The 25,405-nt window shown below is 40.9% G+C and overlaps 1 protein-coding gene across 7 annotated transcripts in view; it reads right to left on the bottom strand.

Moving 5' to 3' along the window:
• The window catches only part of LOC135215499 (activin receptor type-2A-like), a 196,444-nt gene that overhangs the window by 54,632 nt on the left and 116,407 nt on the right, over positions 1-25,405 (bottom strand). For all 7 annotated transcript variants that reach the window (XM_064250280.1, XM_064250291.1, XM_064250309.1 and 4 more), the window contains exon 5: positions 4,328-4,443. In XM_064250280.1, coding sequence (XP_064106350.1) covers positions 4,328-4,443 — 116 coding nt within the window. The remainder of the gene's footprint in view (positions 1-4,327; positions 4,444-25,405) is intronic.

Raw genomic sequence — 25,405 nt, 5'->3', positions numbered from 1 at the left:
AGAACTCCTCTTGAACGACGTTATGTTGCATGGCCTCTAACTCCTTCAGGTCATCCGTCGTAAGCTCCACTTGGTGCTCCTCGAGAAGGTTGTTGATGTCGTCCTCGTCGACGACCAGCCCCATGGACTTGCTGAGTGCCACGATCTCATCAAGATCTGGTTCCAAAACAGTTTCGGGATCGTCAACTGTTTTGGACTCTGCAGCACCAGCTTCGCCCACGTCGAATCCCTCTAAGTCTCGGGCGGATACGGCATCAGGCCAGAGTTTCCTCCACGAGGAATTCAAGGTTCGCCTCGAAACCTCCTGCTAAGCTTGGTTGATGAGTCGGATGCATATCACAACATCGAAATGCTCCTTCCAAAATTGACGCAAGGTGAGGTTTGTGGTATCGGTGATGTCGAAACATCTGTTGAAAAGATGTTTCGTGTACAGCTTCTTAAAGTTCGCTATCACTTGCTGGTCCATGGGCTGGAGGAGAGGGGTGGTGTTGGGCGGAAGAAAAAGAATCTTGACGAAGGAATACTCCGCTAGGATATCTTCCTCTAGGCCAGGAGGGTGGGGAGGGGCATTGTCCAACACCAGCAGACATTTCAGGGGGAGGAGCTTCTCTTCCAAAAATTTCTTCACTGTCGGGCCGAAACACAGATTTACCCACTCCGTGAACAAAAGCCTCGTTGCCCAGGCTTTTGCATTAGCCCTCCACATCACTGGAAGCTTCTCCTTCAGCACTTTGTGGGCCTTGAAGGCTCGAGGAGTCTCGGAATGATACATCAGTAGGGGCTTCACCTTGCAATCCCCACTGGCGTTTGAACAAAGTGCGAGCGTAAGCCTGTCTTTCATATGCTTATGCCCGGGTAGCTTCTTCTCTTCCTCCGTGATGTACGTCCGACGAGGCATTTTTTTCCAAAAAAGGCCAGTCTCATCACAGTTGAAGAAGACTTGCTGAGAACTGTAGCCTTCCTTGGTCATCATCTCGTCGAAAGTCTTCTTAAATGCTTCGGCTGCTTTCGTGTCCGAGCTGGCAGCCTCCCCATGACGCACCACCGAATGGATGCCAGTTCGTTTATGAAATTTCTCGAACCAGCCATGCGAAGCCTTAACTCTGGGGTTTGCGTTGAAGTCCCTTCCCCTCCGTCATCTTCCGCCTGCGCAATCAAATTGCCAAAAATAGCGCTGGCCTTGTGGGCGATTGCTGTCTCCGTTACTGTATCGCCAGCGATTTCTTTGTCTTTTATCCAGACGAGGAGCAGCCGTTCCATCTCGTCGTGCACGTGGGTCCTCTTGCTGGACAAAATAGTGATGCCCTTCGACGGTGTAGCTGCTTTGATGGCATCCTTCTGTTTAAGGATTGTGCCTATTGTCGATGGAATACGGCCGAATTCCTTTGCGATCACACTCAATTGCATACCAGTTTTGTACTTCTTGATGATCTCCATCTTTGTCTCCAAAGAAAGCATGCGCTTCTTTCCGTGAATTTCAACTTTCTTGGGACCCATGACTACGTTATCTTGTACGTAATTTACGTATAAGTAACACAATAATGTTTCCGCACAACACGATAATAATATACTGCAACGAAATCACTAACGAATTTACGTTACTAAACGAAATCGTTGGACCGAACGAATGCCGTGTGCGTACGATAGAGATGTTGGTACGAAGAGGCCGAGATAGGTACGCCACCACGTATACGTATAAGATGCATGATGGGAGGGATGCTGTCCAATAGGAGAGAAGGATTTCATGGTGGTGACTAGCATCAGGAACCAATGGGAGAGCAGGAGGATGGTGGCGAGTCTACTAGTACTAAGACGCCGGCGCAAGTTTCAAAATTGTTATCCGGGCGAATCTCGGACTTTCAGAAACCTTTCGTATCTTGAAAACTTTTCGTACGTAGAGCAGTAAAATTTTTCGCATTGGCTTTCGTATCGCGAGTTTTTCGTAAGTTGAGCCTTTCGTATCTCGAGGTACTACTATATATGAAAATGTGCGCAATTTCATGTAGAATACAACAACAAACAACTCATGGTAGCTTTTATCAGTTTTGAAATATTTTCATATAAATAATGATAAATAGAAAAAATTCGGTCAACTTTAACTCGACCGAAATGGTTGAAAACTGCAATTGCAAGATACAACACTTAGTCTAGTAATATTCAATCAATTACCTTCATTTTGCAACAAACGGGAAGTCTCTAGCACAATATTTCAATTTATTGTGAATTTTTGAAAACGCTTTTTCTTTTTACGTCCGCACGTTGCGTTATTCATGCATCATATTGTGATAATATTTTCTCTGTGTTGCTTTGATCGTTTTACAATTTGTTATATACCAAAATCATTGCAATTTAGTGTACAATACAATGAAAAAATAATTAACTCCTTGCTCACAGCACGATTTGTATACAATTATATATGACTTTTTTTCGCGCTGTCATATATTCCAATATTTATATGATAATTTTTTGTTTTTTCATTTCTGATGGTTGCATACTAAACTTCAGGCAATGACAAAAAAAGGAGCCAAAAATCAACTCTTAATCTTGAAAATTAAGCGTGCTGTGATTTTTTGAAAAAAACTTTTTTCTGCTTTGGCAGTCACTCGCGAACACTGCCGGCATACGGGAGACACTTTCGGAAATACCGGCTCGGCGTTTAAGGGTTAACGAAGTTTGGTTGAAAACCTGCACACATCACTTCACTGTATAAGCATTAGGTGTAATTTCTCCAGTTTCGAACATCACCTTTGCCTGTCCCGTTATTTGTTTTATTCAGCCTCAGTTATAACCTGCAACTTTAATTTACTAGTATTCTTTCTTGAGATCTCTAATGCATGAGGGATGAATAAAAATATTTCATTTTAATGGAGCTCTTAATAAACGCTCGTTAGTTACAGTAAATGACGTCAGCAATCGGCCGTTTCTCAATTTGGTTATTTATGTCAGTACAGGTTTACAATCGCTTCATCCAGAATTCTAAAGGCTGGAATTATTTTAGTGAAGGATGGAGGAGTATCATTAGCATTACAGTCGACGAGAGAGAGAGAGAGAGGAGAGAGAAGAGAGAGAGAGAGACCGAAGAAGAGAGAGAAGAGAGAAGAGAGAAAGAGAGAGACGAGAGAGAGAGAGAGAGAGGAGAGAGAGAGAGAGAGAGACTATTGCAAAAGTCGAATAACTGTTATATTGAGAATAATGATAATTTTAATCTAACTTGTTTTACTGTATCTAATCAAATTGCATGTATTATTGCACTAAAATATATGAACAGAGCAATGATGCATCATTTGCATTCTGGTTTTGTTTACAGTCTTAAAATAATCAGCTAATCGCATTTTACAGATATCATCACAGTTGTTAGTTGCCAAAAGGAACTTAATTAATTCAGAGATAAGTTCCTTTTGTAAATGATCAAAGTTGGGTTTAACAAAGCCAATTCTTTATCATGCTTTTCATACATACTTGGCCTAAAAGGGAAACCATTGTTTTGTATACATTTCATCGACGTTCACAAACAACCGTTAATATAACAATACAATAATGTATGATAATCACTGTACATATGGCTGAATTCTAAACAGTTACAAACAGCTTTGCATTGTGCCTCACTTGATGTTCCCTGCCACTATGTTAAAAAAAAAAAAAAAAAAAAAGCATGGGGAATGTGAAAGTAGAAAGTCTCATAAAATCATTTTAAAAAATGCCATGGCTGGTACTGATGATGATTTGTATGATAGCGACGACAATGCTGAAGTCAACTCACCATAACTAGACTGGAATCCATATGATGGTAGCACATGTGATGAATCTTGTGATATGTATGAGAAACTTTTCATGAAAAATGAACATTATGTTATCCTAAATGTTATTACTACCGTATTACACTGCATCATTGAAATTTCTGAAGGTTATTGAAAGATAAAGGCTGCTGTGAGTACAACCATAAGTCGATGTTTACAGTTTCTCTGCTGGGATCACATAGATAAAAGCTGGTTTCATTGATATAGAATTATTCCTCAAATAGGCTATTTGTTATGAGGATATGCCAATAATATATGTTTAAAATGGTTTTATTACCTATAATATCAGTTTATTTCATAATGTGAACCTTCATGTATGTTGGTGGTCATCATGCCGAGGCTAGCCTACCGATACACATCTAAGAATTTAAGGTTTGATTTTTAGGATGGTAGTAGTATAAGACGACTCCAAATTTTTAGGGGTGAATATTAAGATTTATAGGTAGTCTTACATGTGGAAATATATGGTAATTTACATTTTTTTAAAGTAATCTGGAACCATAGAGAACAGAAGAAAGTAAATTAATTACCATTTTCCGTTTCCGGTAAAAGTAAAAACCAAAAATGACTATGACGACCACACCAATGAGGGTACCCAGCGTCCAACATACGGTCTTTACCACTATGTCTGGATCCTCTGTAGTTGCTGAAAAAGAATAATTAGTTCTATAAATAAGCAAAGAATGAACATACCACAAATAGGAAACAATAGATTTATTAGAAAGATGCCATGTTGAGATACAGCTATACCATTTTAAAGCACAATTTTCTAGATCCTAATGCCCAGCTGACCAAGAACATACTACAAGAAAGTAAGTTCACGAGTTTTAAGCCACAAAAATTTTAAAAACTAATTGCACCCAGGGGAATTATAATTGATAAATGCTTCCTTAATGGTAAATTCAAACCACTGCCTGAATTAGGAACAATAGACTTTAACCACTAAGCTAAATTCACTGTCTATCATGGTTTCTAATCATGTCAATTGGTTGAACCCTGCCACAAAGCACTTTTTAGTTCTAATTCTCCTTTAGTGTTAAGTTATGAGTTATTATAGTGGTACATTGGTTTTGGATACTAAATGATATCTGTGGCTTAATACCTGTGAATATGTGAAATAAACACGTGTACAGGTAGCAAAAAATATGACATTTTTATAATAAACAAAGTTTTATATATACTTGCCCAGTAATTAACGGCAGTCTAAATTCCAATTTCATGGGTAGTGCTTAAATTGCTCAGTGTAGGTGCAAAGTGCTGCCCCCTAACAACAATAAAAGCAGTCCCCAGTTATCGGCGGGGATTCCTTTCTCCGTAGGGTGCTGGTAAGCGCAAACTGCCATTAACTGAAACTCAGCAATTTATGGCTCTGAGTTTCAGTTAATGGCACCTCTCTTAGGTATGTTATAGTGCCATAACTCTATTACCGTAACTGAAACTCGGCCCATTATGGCGCATAAATCGCCAATTTTGACAAGTGCCATACAACTGTACTGCCATTAACCAAGTCTGCCAATAACAGGTGACTGCCTGTACTAGGAACAGCTTAGTTAACCACCTCAATTCTGTTTTAAACTTAAATGTAATCTTTTGTCACCTACCCAGTAATTACATAGCCGATTCCAAACTGATAGGAGGTAGGATCATAGATATATTCTACACCAAAACATTAAATTATGTAATGAATTTGAAATAGAAAAGTTGCTAGCATTGAAAAAAATGTTTGTCATTTCATATCAGTTAAGAGAGCTACTCCAAGTGGATACTACCTCTGGTTGGTGTTCATCTTGACTCATGGGGAACTTTGCAGAGAGGGAAGTGCTCCATTGGCTAGCAAAGCATGATAGGTAGGCCATCTTGCCCTGGGTGCAGCACCAAAATAAAAATAACCAAACAACACTGTCAACTACACTGAAATAAAACTGCAACCTATCCACTGAGAGAGGTGGGTGTTCCAGAGGTATGTTGTATTCCCTGGCTCTCCAAACTAAGCATCTTACTGAAAAGCCATGCCAGTCGCTACAAATGGTCTCGAGGTATTGGTAAATTTTGACAATGTTTAAGCTTTCATAAAAATTGTGAGAAGCAAAGATTGCTTAAGCTTCCAGCACGTCGATACTAGATGGATGTAAAGAGTATGTTCTGACGTCCTTAGTTTCTCTTCAAAGTAGGTAAAATGCACTCCAAAAAACTGAGTGTTTCAAAAATGAAGTCATATAGGATGGAGGACAACAAGTTTAGGCAGAAAAGAGATGGGTTCTTGCCATAACTCCCTAGGTTATGGATAGTCCTCTGATTTCTGGTTTAGTTCAAAGGAAATTCCTGAAAAAACCCAACTGGACAGCGAGCTCTCTACATACTACTACTTCCAAGCTGGGGAGTGCATCTGGAGCCAGATGAGCTGGGTGCCCGGTGACCTAGGGGCTCAGGAGCTGGGCGCCAGGCAAGTTAGGAGACAAGTGAGATGTCGTGTGCTCCTGGAAGCCAATGAAGTCCGTAATGATTTAAAAGGAGAAAGAACAGATCCAGGTCTTTGCTGGGACCTTCAACTTGACTAAAAACCCAAGGGTAATGAACAATTAAGAGTTAATTTTTTCCTTGCTTGGATGGGTAAAGGACTTGGGGAGGGATAGAGATTAAGAAAAAAACTAGGTACCTGTGCTTAAACCTGAGTTGGGCTCTATACTCCTGATGGAGGAGAACTAGACCCTAGACCTCCTCAGAAAAGAGGTAATCCGCCACTGGGTCATGTCTCAAAAGTGGAGACGAAGTGTCTGGTTATGGGATATCAACCCCTTAGTCTAGTCTGGTAGATGTAGCTAAAAGACTGACGTATGCATGCCATAGTCTTTGCAATACGTCTCAAAACCTTTTAGAGTGACAAGTCCCTGGATTGCCTGATGCCTGTCCGGGCAAGAGCAGACCACCTTTGTTTGGTATCACGAGGGAGACTGACTGAGATATGGTTGGGGAAGGAATCTGGAGGATCCACCAACAACTGTTAGTCTGTTACAGATTCAGGAGCCATTCTACGTGGGACAGAATGGGGCTATAAGGGTCCCTGTAATGTTATAATGAGCCTAGAACTTATTTAGGGCTTCCCAGAACCATAAAAATGTTGGGACTGGAGAATCCAAGGGAGGAGGCAAAGGTTACACAAAGTTGTCCCACCCCATAGTCCACAGATCCCGAGAGACCAAGGCATCGAAAGCGCACTCAGAAGGAAGGAAACTTCTGATGGCTCAATACAACCAGACCTCTAGGGCCCTGAAAAATTTGCATGGCCAGAAAATTTTTTTTTTTTCTTTTGAGGATCATGGCACAAACTGCTGACAAAGTGAAGACTTGCTGTCAACTCTGAGGCCCATGCAGACTGACATTACCACATACAACCTAAAGTATATGCGGAACTGTATGTAGAACAGAACTTGTATCTGGCAAACATAAAAAGGACAGCAAAGTCCATAATCCATCAAAATCTAGGCACGACACAATACAGAGGCCTAGACCGCAACCAGGCTGTGAATATATCACTATAGATCAAATACAATAAATTAAACACAAAATAAAAACAAAATTAGCCTGTGAGTAGGCGTTGGGTGCTCAGCGGCGGAAACCGAGCACAAATGGTACCAAGTGCTCTGGAAAATGGGGTGACCATTCAGGCATAGGCACCTGGTGCTAATTGGCTGGTGGTACGAGACAAAGTTGAATCCAGACATGAAGTCAGACTGAAGGAGTGACAGAGGGAACCACAGTGAAAATGTAAGAAGGCTGAGAGATGAAGCTAGCCTCCCTATCTCTTGACAGGAAGCGGAGAATGGCAACTGTAATTGCATGATGCAACTAAACAACGTAACAGCGCTTTCCTGCATCGGAAACCTTGGAACTAGATAAAAAAGGAAGACTCATATGATGCTAATCTTGACCAACGATGGTGGATGACAAAGTCCACAAATGGTCATTCGCTCAATTTCCGAGCATTAGAAACTTGCAGACCATCTGAACTCTCTCTCGGCAGATGGAACAAGCTCGAGAATTCCAAGACTTGAGACTGAAAACTCAAAGCAGAGGCCTCTATGATGATAATTGTGTTCTGAGGAAGAGGTGATGAAGATCTGGAGGTGAAAATCAGGGCCAATCACAAATGTGCAGATCTCTTGGGGGGGGGGGGAAAGGGGGGGGGGGGGGGGGGGGGAGGGGGGGGGGTTGGGGGGGTGGAGTACTAGAGCTTTTGGCTATGCCTGAGACTGGCAACAGGCTCAACTGAGGGGGCGACTACCCGTATGTAAACCCTCCCCACCTCCCTTGGACCTCCAGCATGTCTTCTCCCCAGTGCAGGGAAGCAAGATAGGGACCTTCAACTACGAGCATCTGGGGACGAGTATCCGCCACCTCCACTGCGCAACACTTCACTGTTACAAGTTTAAATTCATGACAACCAAAATATAAGGCTGGCAATAGCATGGGAAGGAAGCGAGGGAGCCAGGGGCAGAAGAAAGTGGGTAAAATATGAGGGCAAGAAGCAGGAGAGAATTGGCACCAGGTGGAAATGAGCTGGTGCCGGGTGGTGTGTGTTTTGAGCTGGGCCCAGGAGGCAAGAGGCGGCAGGTAGCAGGTGGAGGTAGGTGGTGGTTGTTCCTGTGCACATGGTGGTAGAAGCAGGAGTCGGGTGGAGGCTAGGGGTGGGTGTTTTATCAATTTTTGGTACTCACGGTTACTGATTAATTTCATGAAAAATAGATTAGTAATTGATCACTAACTACTTTTTTTTATATCTTTATAGCAACTTCTGGCATCCAGGCATAAAAACATGCATAAAATGTATGAATAACATTAGCATTTCATATATTCAGACAAGCATGCATTTTAAGACACCCTAAATGTATGTGTCTTCTAAAGTATCAGAGCAAATCAGACTAATATTGTAAAACAATGTCCTTTTATTCTTTAATTACTGATAAAGTATATTGAGTAATCATTTACAAATACAGGCAGTCCCCGGGTTACAACGGGGGTTCCATTCTTGAGACGCATTATAACCCGAAAATCGCTGTAAGCCGCAAAATCGTCAAAAATCCTAAGAAAACCTTACTTTTAATGATTTGGGTGCATTCAAAACTATGTAAACTGCGTTGTTATTGCCTTTTACATCCAAAAAAACCCTCAAATATTGATTATTTTGCATTTTTGGTGTCATATTTCTTGTGCCAGATGAGCATTGTAGGTGTCGTAACCCTCTGGAAATAATTTCTGATGGATATAATTGAAAAGCGCCTTAACCTCGGAACGTCGTAAGCCGAACCCATCGTAACCCAGGGACTGCCTGTAAGTGGAACCTCTACATACAAAGTCCCTACTTATGAATAATTCAAGTTACGAAAGCAAAGACGAAGATTTTTTGCTTCTGTGTATGAAAATAATTCAGGTTGCAAAAGGGTAAATCCAAGATTTGCCCGGGCCGCCGAGAACAATCTTAAAACTAGCGTGCTGCTAACTCAGTAGACTTGCCGCCATCCTCCTGCTCTCCCATTGGTTCCTGATGCTAGTCACTGCCATAAGATCCTGCTTTCCCATTGGTTCCTGATGCTAGTCACTGCCGTAAGATCCTGCTCTCCTATTGGTCAGCATCTGTCCCATCATGCCTCTTTGTACAGGAGTTCCTTGACCATTTTTTGCGGCAGCGTTATTGTAAGAACCTGGAATTCGTTCGTTCTCATATATTTAGTTTGTTAACGTAAATTCGTGTTAGTGATTTCACTTTCGTTGTACTGTAAGTTACCTTATGATGTTGTGTGTGAACTTGATTACTTACATGGGTCCCAAGAATGTTGCCGAGGTTCACAGAAAGAAGAAGATGCTTTCTATGGAGAACGAAGATGGAGATAATCAAGAAGTGTTAATGTTTTCTGCCATTTATTAATGTGTTTCAAAACAGTTTAGTGTTAATGTTTTCTGCCATTTTTTTAATGCGTTTCGTAAAGTTATGTGTTCATGTTTTCTGCCATTTGTCCTCCTCCTCTGTTGTCACTTTCGGACATCGCCTCACTTGAAAGGTGGGGTTCCACATTTTACTACATATGTACGTACAGTATTTCTAGTACCCTGTACACTAATGCACTTTATTTACAGGTACAGTCATGGTTATGTTAGGAATTGAATGGTCCAAAATGTTGTATTTCATTGTTTATTGGTTAATTTAGCTTTATTATAAAAATTACTGTGGTGTTTTTGTAGGGCTTGGAACGAATTAGGCATTTTACGTGTAAAACGTAGTTCTAGATACGAAAAAATCAGGTTACGAAGGCTGCTTCAGAACAGATTAATTTCGTAACCTGAGGCACCATTGTAACTGATAACTCAAAAGAAAAAAATGATTACATACTAGAATTTTCAGAAGTAATCAAAGTGATCAAAAAAAGTAACCGATTACGCCCACCACTAGCGGATGCAAGTGGCCAGTGCTAGAGGCCAGGAGCTAAAGATGTGGACCGTATACGAATACGTGACACCTGGAAAATACTCCATCAGCCAGGCCATGCGAACCTTCTTTATAACGTTCCAAAGTAGTGCCGAAGCAAGAACTGTTAGCCGATATTCGAGTGTCAAGAACGTTCCCACTTTAGGCTCACTGCAGCCATACATTACACACCATTCTCTCCTTACTATGTTCCAGCCCCTACACTTTTCAGTTCTCTGCAAAGGAAAGTGTGGCGAGTAGCCCAGACCAAGTAAACAAACATTCTGGCCTAATGGAATGGAGTAACATTTAAAAATTACTTTAAAAGTAATTTACCGGAAGCTTGCAAAATGCCTAGGCCTGATAAACAAAGAATTAATTGCAAAAAATTAATTACAAATGTTTGGCCTAAAAATGGCATAATATTCAAGAATTACTTTAAGGTAATTAATTACCAGCAGCCTGCAAATACCCTATGGCTAGTAAACAAACCCTAGAAGCAAAAGTTTGGCCTAACAGAATGATGTAACATGAAGAATTACTGTTAGCCCCTCAAGAGCCGGGCTAAAAAATCAATATGCAGCACCCCAGCAGGGTAAATTTGAGGTTGGTCATTTAAATAAAACAATAAATAAATAAATACCACAAATGGAAAAAGGAAGATATGCAAATGCACAATGTGTAAGGAAAAAATTATAACAAATTTTCCCTACCTCCTATGAGAAGTTGAAAATGACTATTTACAACTGCTTGTGGGGCCGCTTTTACAAAACAATTGTAAATTTTACCAAGTTTTACATTTTCTTTCTAATAAATAAATAGATTTTATCATGCAAAATTATAATTACGGCTCATACACTATCATAACAGATATGAACTAAAATAAGTAACATACTCTGAGTATATTTGTTGTAAAATATTTACGTAAATCTACAGTGATTGAAGATGTCTATTTGCACTTTTCTTTGCAAAATTACAATTATAACTGACATATCATAAAAGATAAGAACTAAAAAGGAACAACCCCTAGGCATATTTCTGAGCAAATATATAAAACATCGAGAGAGAGAGAGAGAGAGAGAGAGAGAGAGAGAGAGAGAGAGAGAGAGAGAGAGAGAGAGAGAGAGAGAGAGAGAGAGAGAGAGAGAATTAAATGTTACCATTTGTGAAACGATATTTCATAATAAAATAAAGTTTTATTAGTATTTACCCAGTAATTATACATCCCTAGTTTCAACCTGATGGTAACATTACTTCCCAAAATTTGCAGTTAAAAACTTCTTCCTGTGTCTGGTAGGTAAATAGGCTCCTCCCACTTTCTGAGGGGGAAGAGGAACAACCACATTGAAATACTTCAATTTTGTTTTCCCTTCATCCAATAAGATAGTGTTCATGTGAGGGGAGGAGATGAGGCTATTATAATTACTGGGTAAGTGCTAATAAAACCCTATTTTCCATTATGAAAAATATTTTGATTAGTGTAACTAACCCAGTAATTACACAGCTGAATCCCACAGAAAGGTGGTGGGGATTCATGGACATCTTCAAGATATATACAAAATTTATAACCGATCAGGTAATGCCTCTAATAAATGCTCTTTTCAACCCTAGTGTTGCAACTGAGTGGCCTTAAACACCTCCAGCAACACAGGAAAAAAAGACAAATTTGTAACTATAATTTGTATTTTTCATAACTAACAAACCTGAGGTCTTAAAATTAGGATTTACTAGCGCCAGGCTGGAAACCGGTAGGAATAAAATTAAACTTGTGCAATCCAGGGACTATTAGCATCTACCAGGTCACGGGGCATGTATTACCCAGAATGCCCTTGGCATCCTGTGACCTACCAGTTATACTTCTAACCCAGTTTAGACTACTAGAGGTGTGGTTCGAGGTGGGCGTTTAACTGTTAAGATCTTAGGTTTGTTAGTTATGAAAAATACAAATTAGTTACAAATTTGTAATTTGTTCATTTACGAAACAAACCTTCGGTCTTAACATTAGGAAAGACTTACTTATTGGAGGGAGGTAAGTCCCTATAACTGACTGGGAGTTTGCCACCTAAATCCATTTCCGAATATTAGGAGTATTCCAAGATAATGGACTATGAACCCTTGAACCAAAGATATATGAGAATCTACTGGTTTCCCTCACTGGGTGCTGGTACCATGCCACGGTTTATAAACTATGGGAAAATAGAGGGCCTTCCATTCTCCTAAACCACTCTTAGTCTCTTGTATCTGGATCTACCATCACCCCTCCCTTCCCTATTACCGAGAGGGGTGTGTTGCTACTGAAAAGTATACTATACAGGCGGCCCTCGGTTAGCGGCAGGGGTTCCGTTCCTGGCCACCGACGCCAAGCGATTTTCGACGCTGAGCGATTTTAAAGCCTACGGCCGCCGCACACCTTCTTTCGAAACTCTAGACCAGTCAAAGGAGCTGTAATCCCACAACGGCGCAATAAGTAACATTATATTTATGCAGTATAGTACTATAGAAATTACTGTACAGTGCATGTGGGTGTCTAAAGTATGTAAAGATATAATAAAGTTTATACAGTGTACAGGTAGCTGTAGTGTTCAGGTTACGATCATTAGTCTTACGATAGTTCGATTTTATGAGAGATCAATTTACAATGGTCTAACTTTATCCATCTTCTAGTTACATAAGTTCAATAACAGCAAAAGAGAATGATGAAAGTATGGTGTTAACGTTATACTCGTTGCGTGAACGTGTACAGCCATGAACAACGGAACGAGAAACTACTTTTTTTTTCTTTTTTCTAAGTACAACCGAACTGGATAACATCTGTTTGGCTTGTATTTCGATCATCGTACTACAGTGCAACATTACCGTATTTGTTATAAATGGCGTTATGTATAGAATAGAACTGAGATATCTTAATGTAATAACTTTATTCGCTATAGATCAGAGATCAATATAGATTAAAGATCAATCGGGAAATATACCGTTAAATTTAAACCTAGTTATAACTGAAGCTGAGAAAACTGTTCAAGCTGCTAATGACTATTATCGTACATCGGCAACAAGGATAAAACTGCAGTAAACGTCTGCCATCACACACAACTGTAGATAAAATTGGGATAAAATCATTTTAATCAAAACTACTGTGCTTGAAAGAACACATTTTACTGTTGGTTTCACGCCGATATAAGATAAATAGCGTAAAGTTCGTATTACGATGATATAAAGGATTACGTATTGCGAACGGAATCACGTAATTTTTTACGCAATAAACATGCCGCCAACGTAATCTGTTAACGAAAAAAATAGTAGTTCACATTCACAACGAGACATATTCAATAAATATTTCCACCTAAAAACACGCTGTATATGGAAAAATAACTTTGTCTCATATAAGTCAAGTATATAGATATTCGTTTATGCTAACTAGAAGCAAGAGCATTCGCTCAGAATTGCGTTATGGTGAAACAGACTCTTATTCATCAGCTGATTTCAAACCACAACATTGGCCGCTCCGCGGAATACTGGCTTAGGTTTGCCGTAGTATTTTAAAATACAATAATATGAGAATACATACAATATTCTTGGATACAGTGAAATAATGTATAACTTTTTAAAGGATTTATGGAAAAGATGCGTAATTAATAAATAACACAATGCATTTTTCGGAACTGGCGGACAAGAACGAACATGAAAAACCATCCCTTACAACGTGGAGCCTAGTTACAAAGGCTGCCTTAATTTGTATCTTATTTCTGTACAAAAATGAAAATACCTTTACGCAATATGTTTTCATACACATTTTAAACATAAAAGCATAAGCATTTGAAAAATCGACACATCGATCGCTAAATTTGCACTTTTTTTTTTTTTTTTTTTAACTCGATATTTTCGGAAGAGCGGCAGACGGCGGCATACAAGAACGAACTTGAAAAAAACATCGTAGTCGATAAGTTGAAGGGGAGTTTCAAAAGCTGCCTTTTTATCATATTTCTGCACAGAAATAAAAATACCCTATTCGTAGTACATTTTCATACACATTTTAAACATAAAAGCAGAAACATTTTTAAAATCAACACATCGATGGCTAATTTGCACTTTTTTTAAATTGACATTTTCGGAACAGCGGCAGGCGGCGGCTTACAAGAAAGAACATGAAAAAACATCGTATTTGATAACGTGAAGGGCAATTTCAAAAGCTGCCTTTGTATCATATTTCTGTACAGAAATAAAAATGCCTTTCACGTAATACATTTTCATACACATTTTAAACAAAAGCATGAACACTTATGAATCGACACATCGTAGTCGATAACTTGAAGGGGAGTTTCAGAAGCTGCCTTTTTATCATATTTCTGCGCAGAAATAAAAATACCCTATTCGTAGTACATTTTCATATACATTTTAAACTTAGAAGCAGAAACATTTATAAAATCGACACATCGATCGCTAATTTGCACTTTTTTTAAATCGATATTTTCGGAAGAGCGGCAGGCGGCGGCTTACAAGAAAGAACATGAAAAAACATCGTATTTGATAACGTGAAGGGCAGTTTCAAAAGCTGCCTTTGTATCATATTTCTGTACAGAAATAATAATGCCTTTCACGTAATACATTTTCATACACATTTTAAACAAAAGCATGAACATTTATGAATCGACACATACATAGCTAAATTTGCACTTATGTAACTTGATATTTTCGGCATAGAACAGCGTCAGAGGCATATATTTTATCCTAATACCTACGTAATAACTCTCCATAAAATTTGTTAATATAATTTGCATAACCTTTATGGTCTGAACGGCATTTCTACATATGTATGAACTCGTTAGACAACGGCGCTAGCGGCGCTGTTAACTGAAATTTGTGCCGTAAAGATACCTTTAAAATGCCTTATTTTTTTAATGAATATTTTTGACAACCGCCGTAAAACCGATTCGCCGTTGAGTGATTGCGCTGTTAACCGCGGGCCGCCTGTACTCTAAAATAACTTTACAGTATGGCTGACCACCTCACCTGCATCTAGTCCGTTTCAGCTTATGATGGCACTCTCCTTCATACTGCCCGTAGGTAAAGGAGTAGAAAGAAAGTAGTAAAGAAAAAAAGACGAGTCATCCCATTCATTCTACTTTCATACCTTCATCTTAGACTAGACATAAACTGACCCCACCAGGGGTACTGGATGAGCTATACCACTTGCTGGTCCGCCACCACTGGACCCAAGAAAAAGGTATCCAAGGATCTATGGGCAACGTCTTTTAAATAAAATGAAGTGAAAGTGGTTTGGCGTTTCCAAACACCAGCTTTCAGAATTCTCTCCACACATATTCTTCTTGAAAGCCAAAGAAGCACTCATACCTCTGATGTCATGAGCCCTGGCACTTTCCTGGATATCTGACCGCCTGTCTTCTGTCATGTAGGCATTCCTGATCGTTTCTCTTAGCCAAAACGAAATTGTATTCCTGGACACTTCCTTTTTGTTCCTTCCTGTACTTACGAACAACCTCCTGCACCCAGGCCTGAGGTGCCTTGTCCTTCTTAAGTACTCTCTCATTACTCTGATGGGACACAGAAGCATCTCACCTCTGCCATTATCTACGAAATCTGCCAGAGAAGGTATGGATAAGGAGTCGAATCTACCATCCACTATTGATGGGTTTTGAGTTTTGGCCACGAATTCTGGAACAAACTCGAATACCATTGACTTCCAACCTCTCGAGTGCTTCACGATATATGACAGGCCATGTAGTTCCCCCACCCTTTTGGTTGAAGCTAGGGCCAATAAGAACACTGTTTTCAGGGTCAGGCTCCTATCTGTGGACTGCCTTAGTGGTTCGTAGGGGGGTTTTGTCAGACTACGCAGTACCATGGTCAAATCCCATTCTGGGGCTTTCAGTCACAGAAAGAGTCTTGAACAGTAGCCACTAAACACGTGAAGTTCTAATCTAAGCAAATCCATTAAAAACAGCCAACTTGTTTCACGTGTGGCCTAATCTTTTAAACTTTCGCCAGAACTTGAAGACTTCTGGTAATGTCACCAGCTCCCCCCTCAAGAGCAGGGATTAACAATTAGTCACACCCAAGGGGGCAGTGATTAGATAACATCAACGAATTACCTCAAGTATCAGGTGGGAAAAGAAACAAAGTACCGCCTTGAAGGTGGACCTCGACGACTGTAAGCAGAGCAGGAGTCAGAAAAAAGGGAATTAGAAGGAGAACAGAACGAACTGCCGTCCCAGAAAGAAGTCAGATTCCAGAGCTGTAGCAGTCAAGAGAAACTTCATTTTTCGATTCGTAGTCTTGATTGTTAAATTTATTATTGTTACTGTATCGTTCTAGTGTGAATGATGGAAGAAACTTACACTGAGTCTCATTTAAACACTCCTGAGAGACTATACCACTAATAATAAATAAAGCAAGAAACAATAAAGAATCTGTAAAATAAACAATACCAAATAAAGAAGGAAGATCAAACAAAAACTATATAAAATGGTACGAGCGGTTGATGGATCCAAGACAAAATGGTGCAGTGAAGTTGAACTAACACACACGTTTCAACAAATTGCATAAACATGGCGATAAGAATCAACATACCAGAATTTAATAACAGGCAGCAAAGTGAATCATAACACTGGCAAAACCGTCACGCTATGAACGTCAACAGCTGAAGCAGAACGAAGTGAAATAATAATTATAAACAAGTGCTGCTTATAAAACCAACAACAAAGAGACATTGTTTCCCTAAGATAGAACCAACATGCGTGAATAAAGCAAACAAATGCGTTAAACAGCGCAGCAACAACGTACTGAACCAGCAAAACATTGGCAAATGAGTGCGCGGCAAAGACATAACAGTGGAAGAGCGCAGCAGCGAATCCTTGCTGAACAACAAAACCAGAGAAAAGGTCAACGACAGTCAAGATTGATTTTGAAACAACAGCTGAATTCGAGTACCATTCACGAAGAAAGTGTTACCGAAATTTTTACTCTCTCTATAAGTGTGTGAAAATTTGCTTATTCTCTCCCTTAGAAAATATAACTATGAATTCTCTCTCAATAAGGGTATAAAAATTTTATTCTTCTCTCTAAATATATATTTTTTGTGTTAATTAATTATTTTAATAGAAGTTGATAGATAGGAATTATTATTTTTTTACTGAACACTCGCTTGGTGATATATAATTTTGAATATTGCTATATGTTTGTGTATCATTTTATTTGAATGATTTCTGTGATACTGATGTGCCCAATTTCATATATGATTTTTTATGCTGTTGTGTAATAATGAGTAGCATTGAGTAGCATATGTGAATTTTTAGGTGAAATTCAGAAAGCCTTTAATGAATTGCTCAACAATGTCAGAGATAACTCGTACAATTTAAGACCAGACAGACGCAGCCGAATCCCAGTACCATTTTCACAAATCTTAGTGACTCAGGGAAATAATAACCCTAATAACACATGTAACGATAACCATAAATACTAATAATAGTAATAATACTAATAGTACTAACACATTAGATAAAAAAAGACTGAATCATGCAGCTCTAATAACAGGCCACACGTTTCTGTGGACAAGTAGAAGATACCAATCCTGACAAAAACAGGCTAGAAGCCTATTCAGTGAATCATTGGTTAGCTGATGCAGACAGCCGCATATCCTCAGGGGCAATAACTGATGAAAGAGCTAAGATTAATGAAGCCTTGATTCACATTAGTTCAGAACACGGTGATGCACATAAAACTTTGAATTTGATAGTTTCAGCAAATTAACTAAATATATGATGAATTCAAAACAATTTGTTTATCGCTCTGGGAACCAGTAAGTAAAGCTGACACATTATATAATATTACTAAAATCCTTAACCTGCAATATGAATCCATAGCAACTCTTTAGTCAAATGTTGAAAATGGCACAGACAAAATAACAGAAGACTTACAGACAACAACCATCTTTACTTAAATGTTGAAAATGCCATAGACAAAATAACAGAAGACTTTCAGACAACAAACATCACCACAGGAGATAAGATGCAGTTTTGTGATGATGAAAAGGGCTTAGTTAGTTTAAGATGTGTTGAACTACTTGTCATTTGGAACAATATATCATGCACTTGGAGAAGATGAAAAGGTGGCTTTCAGAAAAATTAAAATTGATCCAAAGAGTAATAGCCTTCAAACATTAAAAAATGACAAATTGGAATCACAAGTGAAAACAGGCAATGAAACGGGTAAAAGGCCAAGAGAGGGCAACCATGACTCTCGCCCAGGCGGTTAAGGAAAAGACAACGCTGTAGCGTGGGTATGTGGTCTTTGACCACTTTTCACCTGATATATGCACACGTTGCCAGATCTCACAAGATTCCTTGCTTTTCATCTGCGATTTAACCGTATTTAGCTGGGCGCTAGAAAATTATCCTATTGTTAAGACCGAAGGTTTGTTCGCTTATGAACGAGGCAAGAAATCCAGAAGACAGAAATAAATCTTTCCAAGGAATTTGTAGGGGTAACAGAAAAACAAAGTGAAAAAAAAATGACAAATTTTCTAAGACAATTTGTATTTTTCATAGCTACAAACCTGAGGTCTTAACAATTGGATAATTTCTAGCGCCTAGCTGGATCCAGTTAAAAAGCAGATGAAAGCAAGGAATCTTATGATATCTGGCAACACATGCGTAGATCAGGTGAAGAGTGGTCAAACAACGCTCATCTACGCCAGTCTTTCCCAACTCAGGATGACTAAACAAATAGAGGGGCGGCTAGAGGTGGGCAGTATAACATTAAGACCTCAGGTTTGTAGCTATGAAAAATACAAATTCTTAGAAAATTTGTCATTTGTTCATACACGAACAAACCCTCGGTCTTAACAATAGGATAGACTCATACATGGAGGGAGGTATAAGACATCCTAGACCGGCTGGGGGCCTACCCGTCAGTCCAGCTCTCAAAAGAAATAGTTCTTGGAGAGGGACTGAAGCTCGTTGAGAAGCTAGATACACTAATATATAACCACTCAGAACCTGAGTGACGTACAATGATATATGGGATAACCATTGTATAGGGAACCAAAGAGAAACTTTGACTGTCCAATAACAAACCAACACATTAGGGTTTGTAGTGCTCCCAACTCCTCCTTGCCCAGGAGCGGAGCCTATGCTACCAAATAGTGGGTAAGATATTGTATATTGCACAACCACACTACCAGTATGACTATCTCACTCACCTGTATCAGACCAGTCCAGCAAATGACGTGTCTATTCCTTAAACCGCCCGAAGGAAGAAGGAAAGGTACAAGAGAAAGGAGACTAGCCAACTCACTCATTCTCTCATCCACACTATCATCTTAGTTAAGATACAAAGGTGCCCCGTTAAGGGCAACTATAAGTTACACAACCTGTTGGGCAGCCACCACAGGACCAAGGGAAAACTTGTCCATAGATCTGTGGGCAACATCCTTAAGATAGAAGGAGGTGAACGTGGACTGGCGTAACCAAGTACCAGTGCTCAGCACTCTATGTACAGCCAAGTTCTTTTTGAAAGCCAGAGAGGGACCAATACCCCTAACATCATGCGCTCTAGCCTTCACAGACGTGGTGGTGGAATCATCAAGAGTCAAGTATGCCTGTCTGATGGCTTCCCGTATCCAAAAAGAGATAGTATTCTTAGACACCTCTTTCTTTGTATGGCCTGTACTAACAAAAAGTCTGTGGCAGCCTGGTCTAAGGTGCAAATCCTTTTAAGATAGCAACGCAGGGCTCGGACAGGGCACAACAAAAGCTCTTGAACATCACCACCCACAAAGTCAGTCAGTGATGGAATGGAAAACGAAGCGAACCTGTCATCATGCACTGAGGGATTTTGGGTCTCGGCCACGAATTCCAGGACAAATTCGAAGGACAATGACTTCCAACCCCTGGTGTGCTTCACCTCATAAATCAGACCGTGGAGCTCTCCTACCCTCTTGGAAGATGCCAAAGCCAAAAGGAAAACTGTCTTGAGCGTCAGGTTCCTGTCAGATGAGCGACACAAGGGCTCATATGGACTCTTAGTTAAGCTCTTAAGCACCAAGGAAACATCCAACGTTGGAGGCTTGAGCTCTCTAGGAGAACTCGACTGCTCAAACCCCGTAACTAGTAGGGAAAGCTCCCAGGAAGAGGAGATGTCGATACCCATCAGGCGTAACACCAAACTCAGTGCCGCCCTGTAGCCTCTAAAAGCAGAAACGGACAAACGTTTCTTGTCTCTGAGAAAGGTTAAAGTCTGCTATTCGCTGAATAGAGGTCGCAAGTGGAGAAAACCCCCTTTTACAACAACAATCAAAGTAGATCCCCCATTTGCCTTGGTAAACTGCGGAGGTTGACTTCCTAAGACTGCTGGACATGTGCCCAGCTGATTTCTGAGAAAAGCCTCTCTTTCGGAGGAGATAGTTGATAGCCTCCAACTGTGAAGAGACAGGGATTCTACTGACTGGTGGAACCTTTCTACATGGGGCTGACACAGGAGATGCGGCCAAGGGGGAATCTCCCTTGGAATCTCTGACAACAACGATAGTAAATCTGGAAACCATTCCGCCTGAGGCCACAGAGGGGCTACCAACGTCATCCTGAGACCCTGTGAACTCATCAGCCTGTTCAGAACCTGACGGATCAAACAAAACAGAGGGAAGGCATACACCTCCAGGTTGTCCCAGGGATGTTGGAATGCGTCTTCTGCCAATGCTAAGGGATCTGGAACCACTGAACAGAACACCTCCAGCTTCCTGTTGTAGCGTTTCGCAAAAAGGTCCAGCATGGGTCTCCCCCAAATCTGGAAAAGCTTGTCTGCTACCCCTTGATGAAGGGACCACTCTGTGCCTAGGATCTGATCCCGGCGACTGAGTTTGTCTGCGACCATGTTCCGTTTCCCTGGGATACACCTGGCTGAGAGCTCTACCGAATTCCTGATTGCCCAATGGTGAAGCTCGACGGTCAAGGCATGAAGTTGCTGAGAAACCAGGCCCCCCGGTTTGTTCGCGTAGGTTACCATCGTGGTGTTGTCCAACATGAGAACGACAGTAACCCTCTACCATCCCCCGAAACTCCTTCAGACCCAGGAAAGCCGCCTGCAACTCCAAGACATTGATATGTTGCTGCTTGTTCTCCAAACCCCAAACGCCTGAAGCGATGAGGCCGCCTAAGTGCGCGCCCCAACCTGCGAGGGAGGCATCCGAGAATAGAAGGAAGTCCGGAGGGAGAGAACGCAGAGGGACTCCCTTCAATAGATTCTGGTCATCCAACCACCAACGACGGCCTTCTCTCACTTCCAAAGACAATGAAACCATAAACAGGGGAGAGTCTCCCCCCCCCCGGAGACCAGAATTCCCCAAGTCTCCATGCAGAGACTGAAGATGAAGACGGCCATGAGGGACCAGCTTCTCCAGGGAAGATAGCACTCCCAGAAGAACCTGCCACTGATGAGCCGACTGATGCGACTTTGACAGGAAGTTGCGTGCTACAGCCCGCAACTTCTCCAATCTCCAATCTCTTGCCACTGTTGTAACAATGACCATGCCCAGGTAGAGAATCCTTTGAGTGGGTATGAGGTTTGACTTTTCCTGGTTGACTAATATGCCCAGGTCCAGACAGACCCGAAGTAGACGATCCCTGTCTTGCAGCAGCTTCTCCCTGGAAACTGCCAAGACCAACCAATCGTCGAGGTACCTCAGCAAACAGATCCCCTGAGCATGGGTCCAACTTGACACAAGAGAGAAGACCATTGTGAACACATGAGGGGCTGTTGTCAGCCCGAAGCACAAGACTTTGAACTCAAAGATCTTGTCCGCCAGAGAGAAGCGAAGGAACTTCCTGGATGTGGGATGAACAGGGATTTGGAAGTATGTCCCTCAAGTCTATCGACAGCATGAAGTTGCCTTCCCTCATGGCTGCCAACACCGAGCGTGGGGTCTCCATCTTGAACCGTGTCTTCCTGACGAAGCGATTCAAGGTGGATAAGTCAATCACAGGCCTCCATCCTCCCGATGCCTTGGGCACCAAGAAGATGTGACTGTAAAACCCCGGAGACAGACGCACTACTTCCTCTTATCGCATCCTTGTCCAGCATTTTCTGCACTTCCTCCTGAAGATCCAAGAACTTCAGAGAATCTGGAGAATACGTTTTTCTGAGCTGCGGCTTGTCTGACAGAGGAGGAGAGAAGTCGAATGGCAACAGGTATCCCACCTGAAGGACATCTAACACCCATTTCTTCGCCCTGTAACTCTGCCACTTGGCCCAATGGCCAGCCAGGCATCCCCCCACCCATGGCACAGGAGAGGGAGAGGCGCCCAACCTACCGACGGCCCGTTGACCTCTGCCCTGGGGCCCCTTCTTGGTTTAAAGGAATGAGAGCGAAAGGGGCGTTGATCTTGAGACTTGGGCCGTGTCGAACGGGAAGGCCCTGCCAAACTCGAGGTCCTCAATGGCCTACCAGGCGACGATCTCCTCGACTGCTGCTGGACCGGGGGAGGAGGAGGGGCCGGAGGTCTCCGAGGGCGAGAGACTGACTTAGACACGGCTTGGTGCACCAGTCGGTCCTTGGTGTCAGCCCGGCGATGGTCTATCGCATTTTTCGAGTTCTGTCCGTGGAAACAAGAATTGCGACTCCAACAGATCACAGTTCCTCAAGGCCAGCAAAGACTCGGTATCGAGCGACCTCTCCATCCTAGACAAAGCCGCGTCCCTCACAATCCTTCATACAGAATGAATAATAAGTACAATGATAATTCCAGACAAGTAGGGAAAAGATCAACTTCCTTTCAATTAACCCCTTCACAGAAGAAAGAAAATAAATCCCTTCAAGATGATGATGATGAAAGAGAAAAAGAAGAAATAGCTATAATAGGAAGTGAAGATTCATCTGCATTTTCCTGTTTAAATAGCAAAGTAGTACTATTCTCCATGAAAGAAGAAGAAATAAACAGAAAGGATCTGTCTATTGTAAAGATTCCAATAAATGGAAAGACATATACTACACATAGATTCAGGTAGTACTGTAAATAAAATCGATACATCAACTTTAACCAGATATTTAGGTACTGCAGAAACACTGATTCAGGGTCAAAGTAGTCATAGTAAAAGGAATAGCGGGCAAACAAATTAGAAGTCTAGGAAATGCGAACCTAGAAATAGATATTTTGTCACACAAATTTATTGAAAGTTTTCTAGTTCTAGAAGAAAGAATTTCCATGCACAAGTATTGTTCTCATTCAATTTAATGAGATGTGAAATAATACTAGATAGTCATGAAAGAGAGACTAGCCTGAAATCAGATAATTGGAAGAGCGTTTGTTTTACGCTTGACAAAGAAAACTCAATCAAATCTGATCAGTTTGTCTGAGACAATTTCGACAAGCGAGAGAGACATACGGGAAAAGCAGATAAGTAACCAGAACAAGAAATATAAAATAGAAACAGACAGAAAAGAGGAATTCCCACCATTACAGAATAGAGAATCAATGAGCAACTGTGCATCCTTCCTTGCCTAACCTTGTCAATACCACATAAATGTAAGCACTCAACACGAGCTTATAAACAACCAGCATCAAACTTTACATTGAAACTTTATGCAAAGGCAATGAGAATCCTGAATAAGGGAAAAAAAAAAAAGTAAAGAAAGAGACCAGTCATCTCACTCTTCTCCACCACACTCATCTTAGGAAAGATATGAACTATCCTGCTGGGGGCACTGGATGGGATACAAATTTTGTTGAGCAGCCACCACCATACTCAAGGAAGTGTTCAAGGACCTGTGGGCCTTAAGGTAGAAGGAGGTGAAAGTAGTTTGATGAAGCCAAAAATCAGCATTCAAAATCCCATGGACAGACAAATTCTTTTTTAAATGTCAGGGAGGCATGGTATTTGTGACAGAACTCTACAATGGGGAGTAGGCTCGCCTAATCACCTCACATAGCCAAAATGATATGGTATTCTAGGACACTTCTTTCTTGGCTCAGCCAGTGCTAACAAAATGTCTACCACACCTAGGTCTTAGGTGGAGAGTTCTTTTTAGATAACAATACACTGCTCTGATGACACAAAGCAGTAACTCTTGAGGATCGTTAACAAATTCCTTCAGGGAAGCAATGGATAATGAAGCAAAACTCCCATCGTGGACAGAGGGATTTTGAGTCTTAACCACAAATTCCAGGGCAAATTTGAATGCTATGGACCTCAACCCCTGGTGTGTTTTACATCACAATCTAAACCATGGAGCTCTCCTACTCTTTATGAAGAAGCCAAAGCCAGAAGGAAAACTCTTCCAATTCCGATCCGTCTGACAATTGACATGGGGTTCGTATGGAGCTTGAGTGAGATTACTCAGCACCAGAATAAGGTCTTATTTTGGATGTTTGAGTTCCCTAGGTAAACAAGACTGGTTAAGCTCTTGAACAACATAGAGATCTTCCAGAATGAAGTGATGTCCACGTCTTTCAGACAAAGAACTAACCATAAGGCAGCCATGTAGCCTTTGACCACAGATACAGAGAGACATTTCAATATTCTGAGAAGGAAAAGAATATTCACTATCTGCTGAAGAGAAGTTCTAAGTGGAGAGAAACCACATCAACATCAACCATAGAAGATTGTGCCAAGGGAAATCTCACTCAGCACCGCTGACAGAGGATAGAAAATCCGAGAACCATTTTGCTTGGGGCCACAAATGAGCTACTAGGGTCATCCTGAGATTCTTGGAACCCATCACTCTGTTCAGGACATGACAGATTAGGCAGAATGGAGTGAAGATGTACACTTCTAGGTTGTTCCGAGGATGCTGAAGGGTGTCCTCTGCCACAGTGAAAGGGGCTGGGACCACTGAACACTATACTCTGTTTTTTTCCATCTGTCCATCCGCCTGTGGTGTTTGCGCATGGTAACACTGTGTCACGGGCTTTAGATAGTTACATTCAGCTTGCATTCAACAATAATAACAATATCCTATTTCAAATATTAACGGTGTAATTCGCATTCAGTTAATTATTAAAACACTTTTCAGTTGCAAATGTACACCCAGATATCCTTTTATCTACCTATAACATACACATAGCGTAACTTTTTAAAGTCCGGGACGCAGTGTTAGCATGCAAAAACACCACAGGCGGATGGACAGATGGAAAAAAACAGA

This window comes from Macrobrachium nipponense, chromosome 19, assembly GCF_015104395.2.
Source record: "Macrobrachium nipponense isolate FS-2020 chromosome 19, ASM1510439v2, whole genome shotgun sequence".
Lineage (NCBI taxonomy): Eukaryota > Metazoa > Arthropoda > Malacostraca > Decapoda > Palaemonidae > Macrobrachium > Macrobrachium nipponense.
The sequence above is the reverse complement of the archived record's forward strand: the minus strand, read 5'-3'. Positions and strand labels throughout refer to the sequence as shown.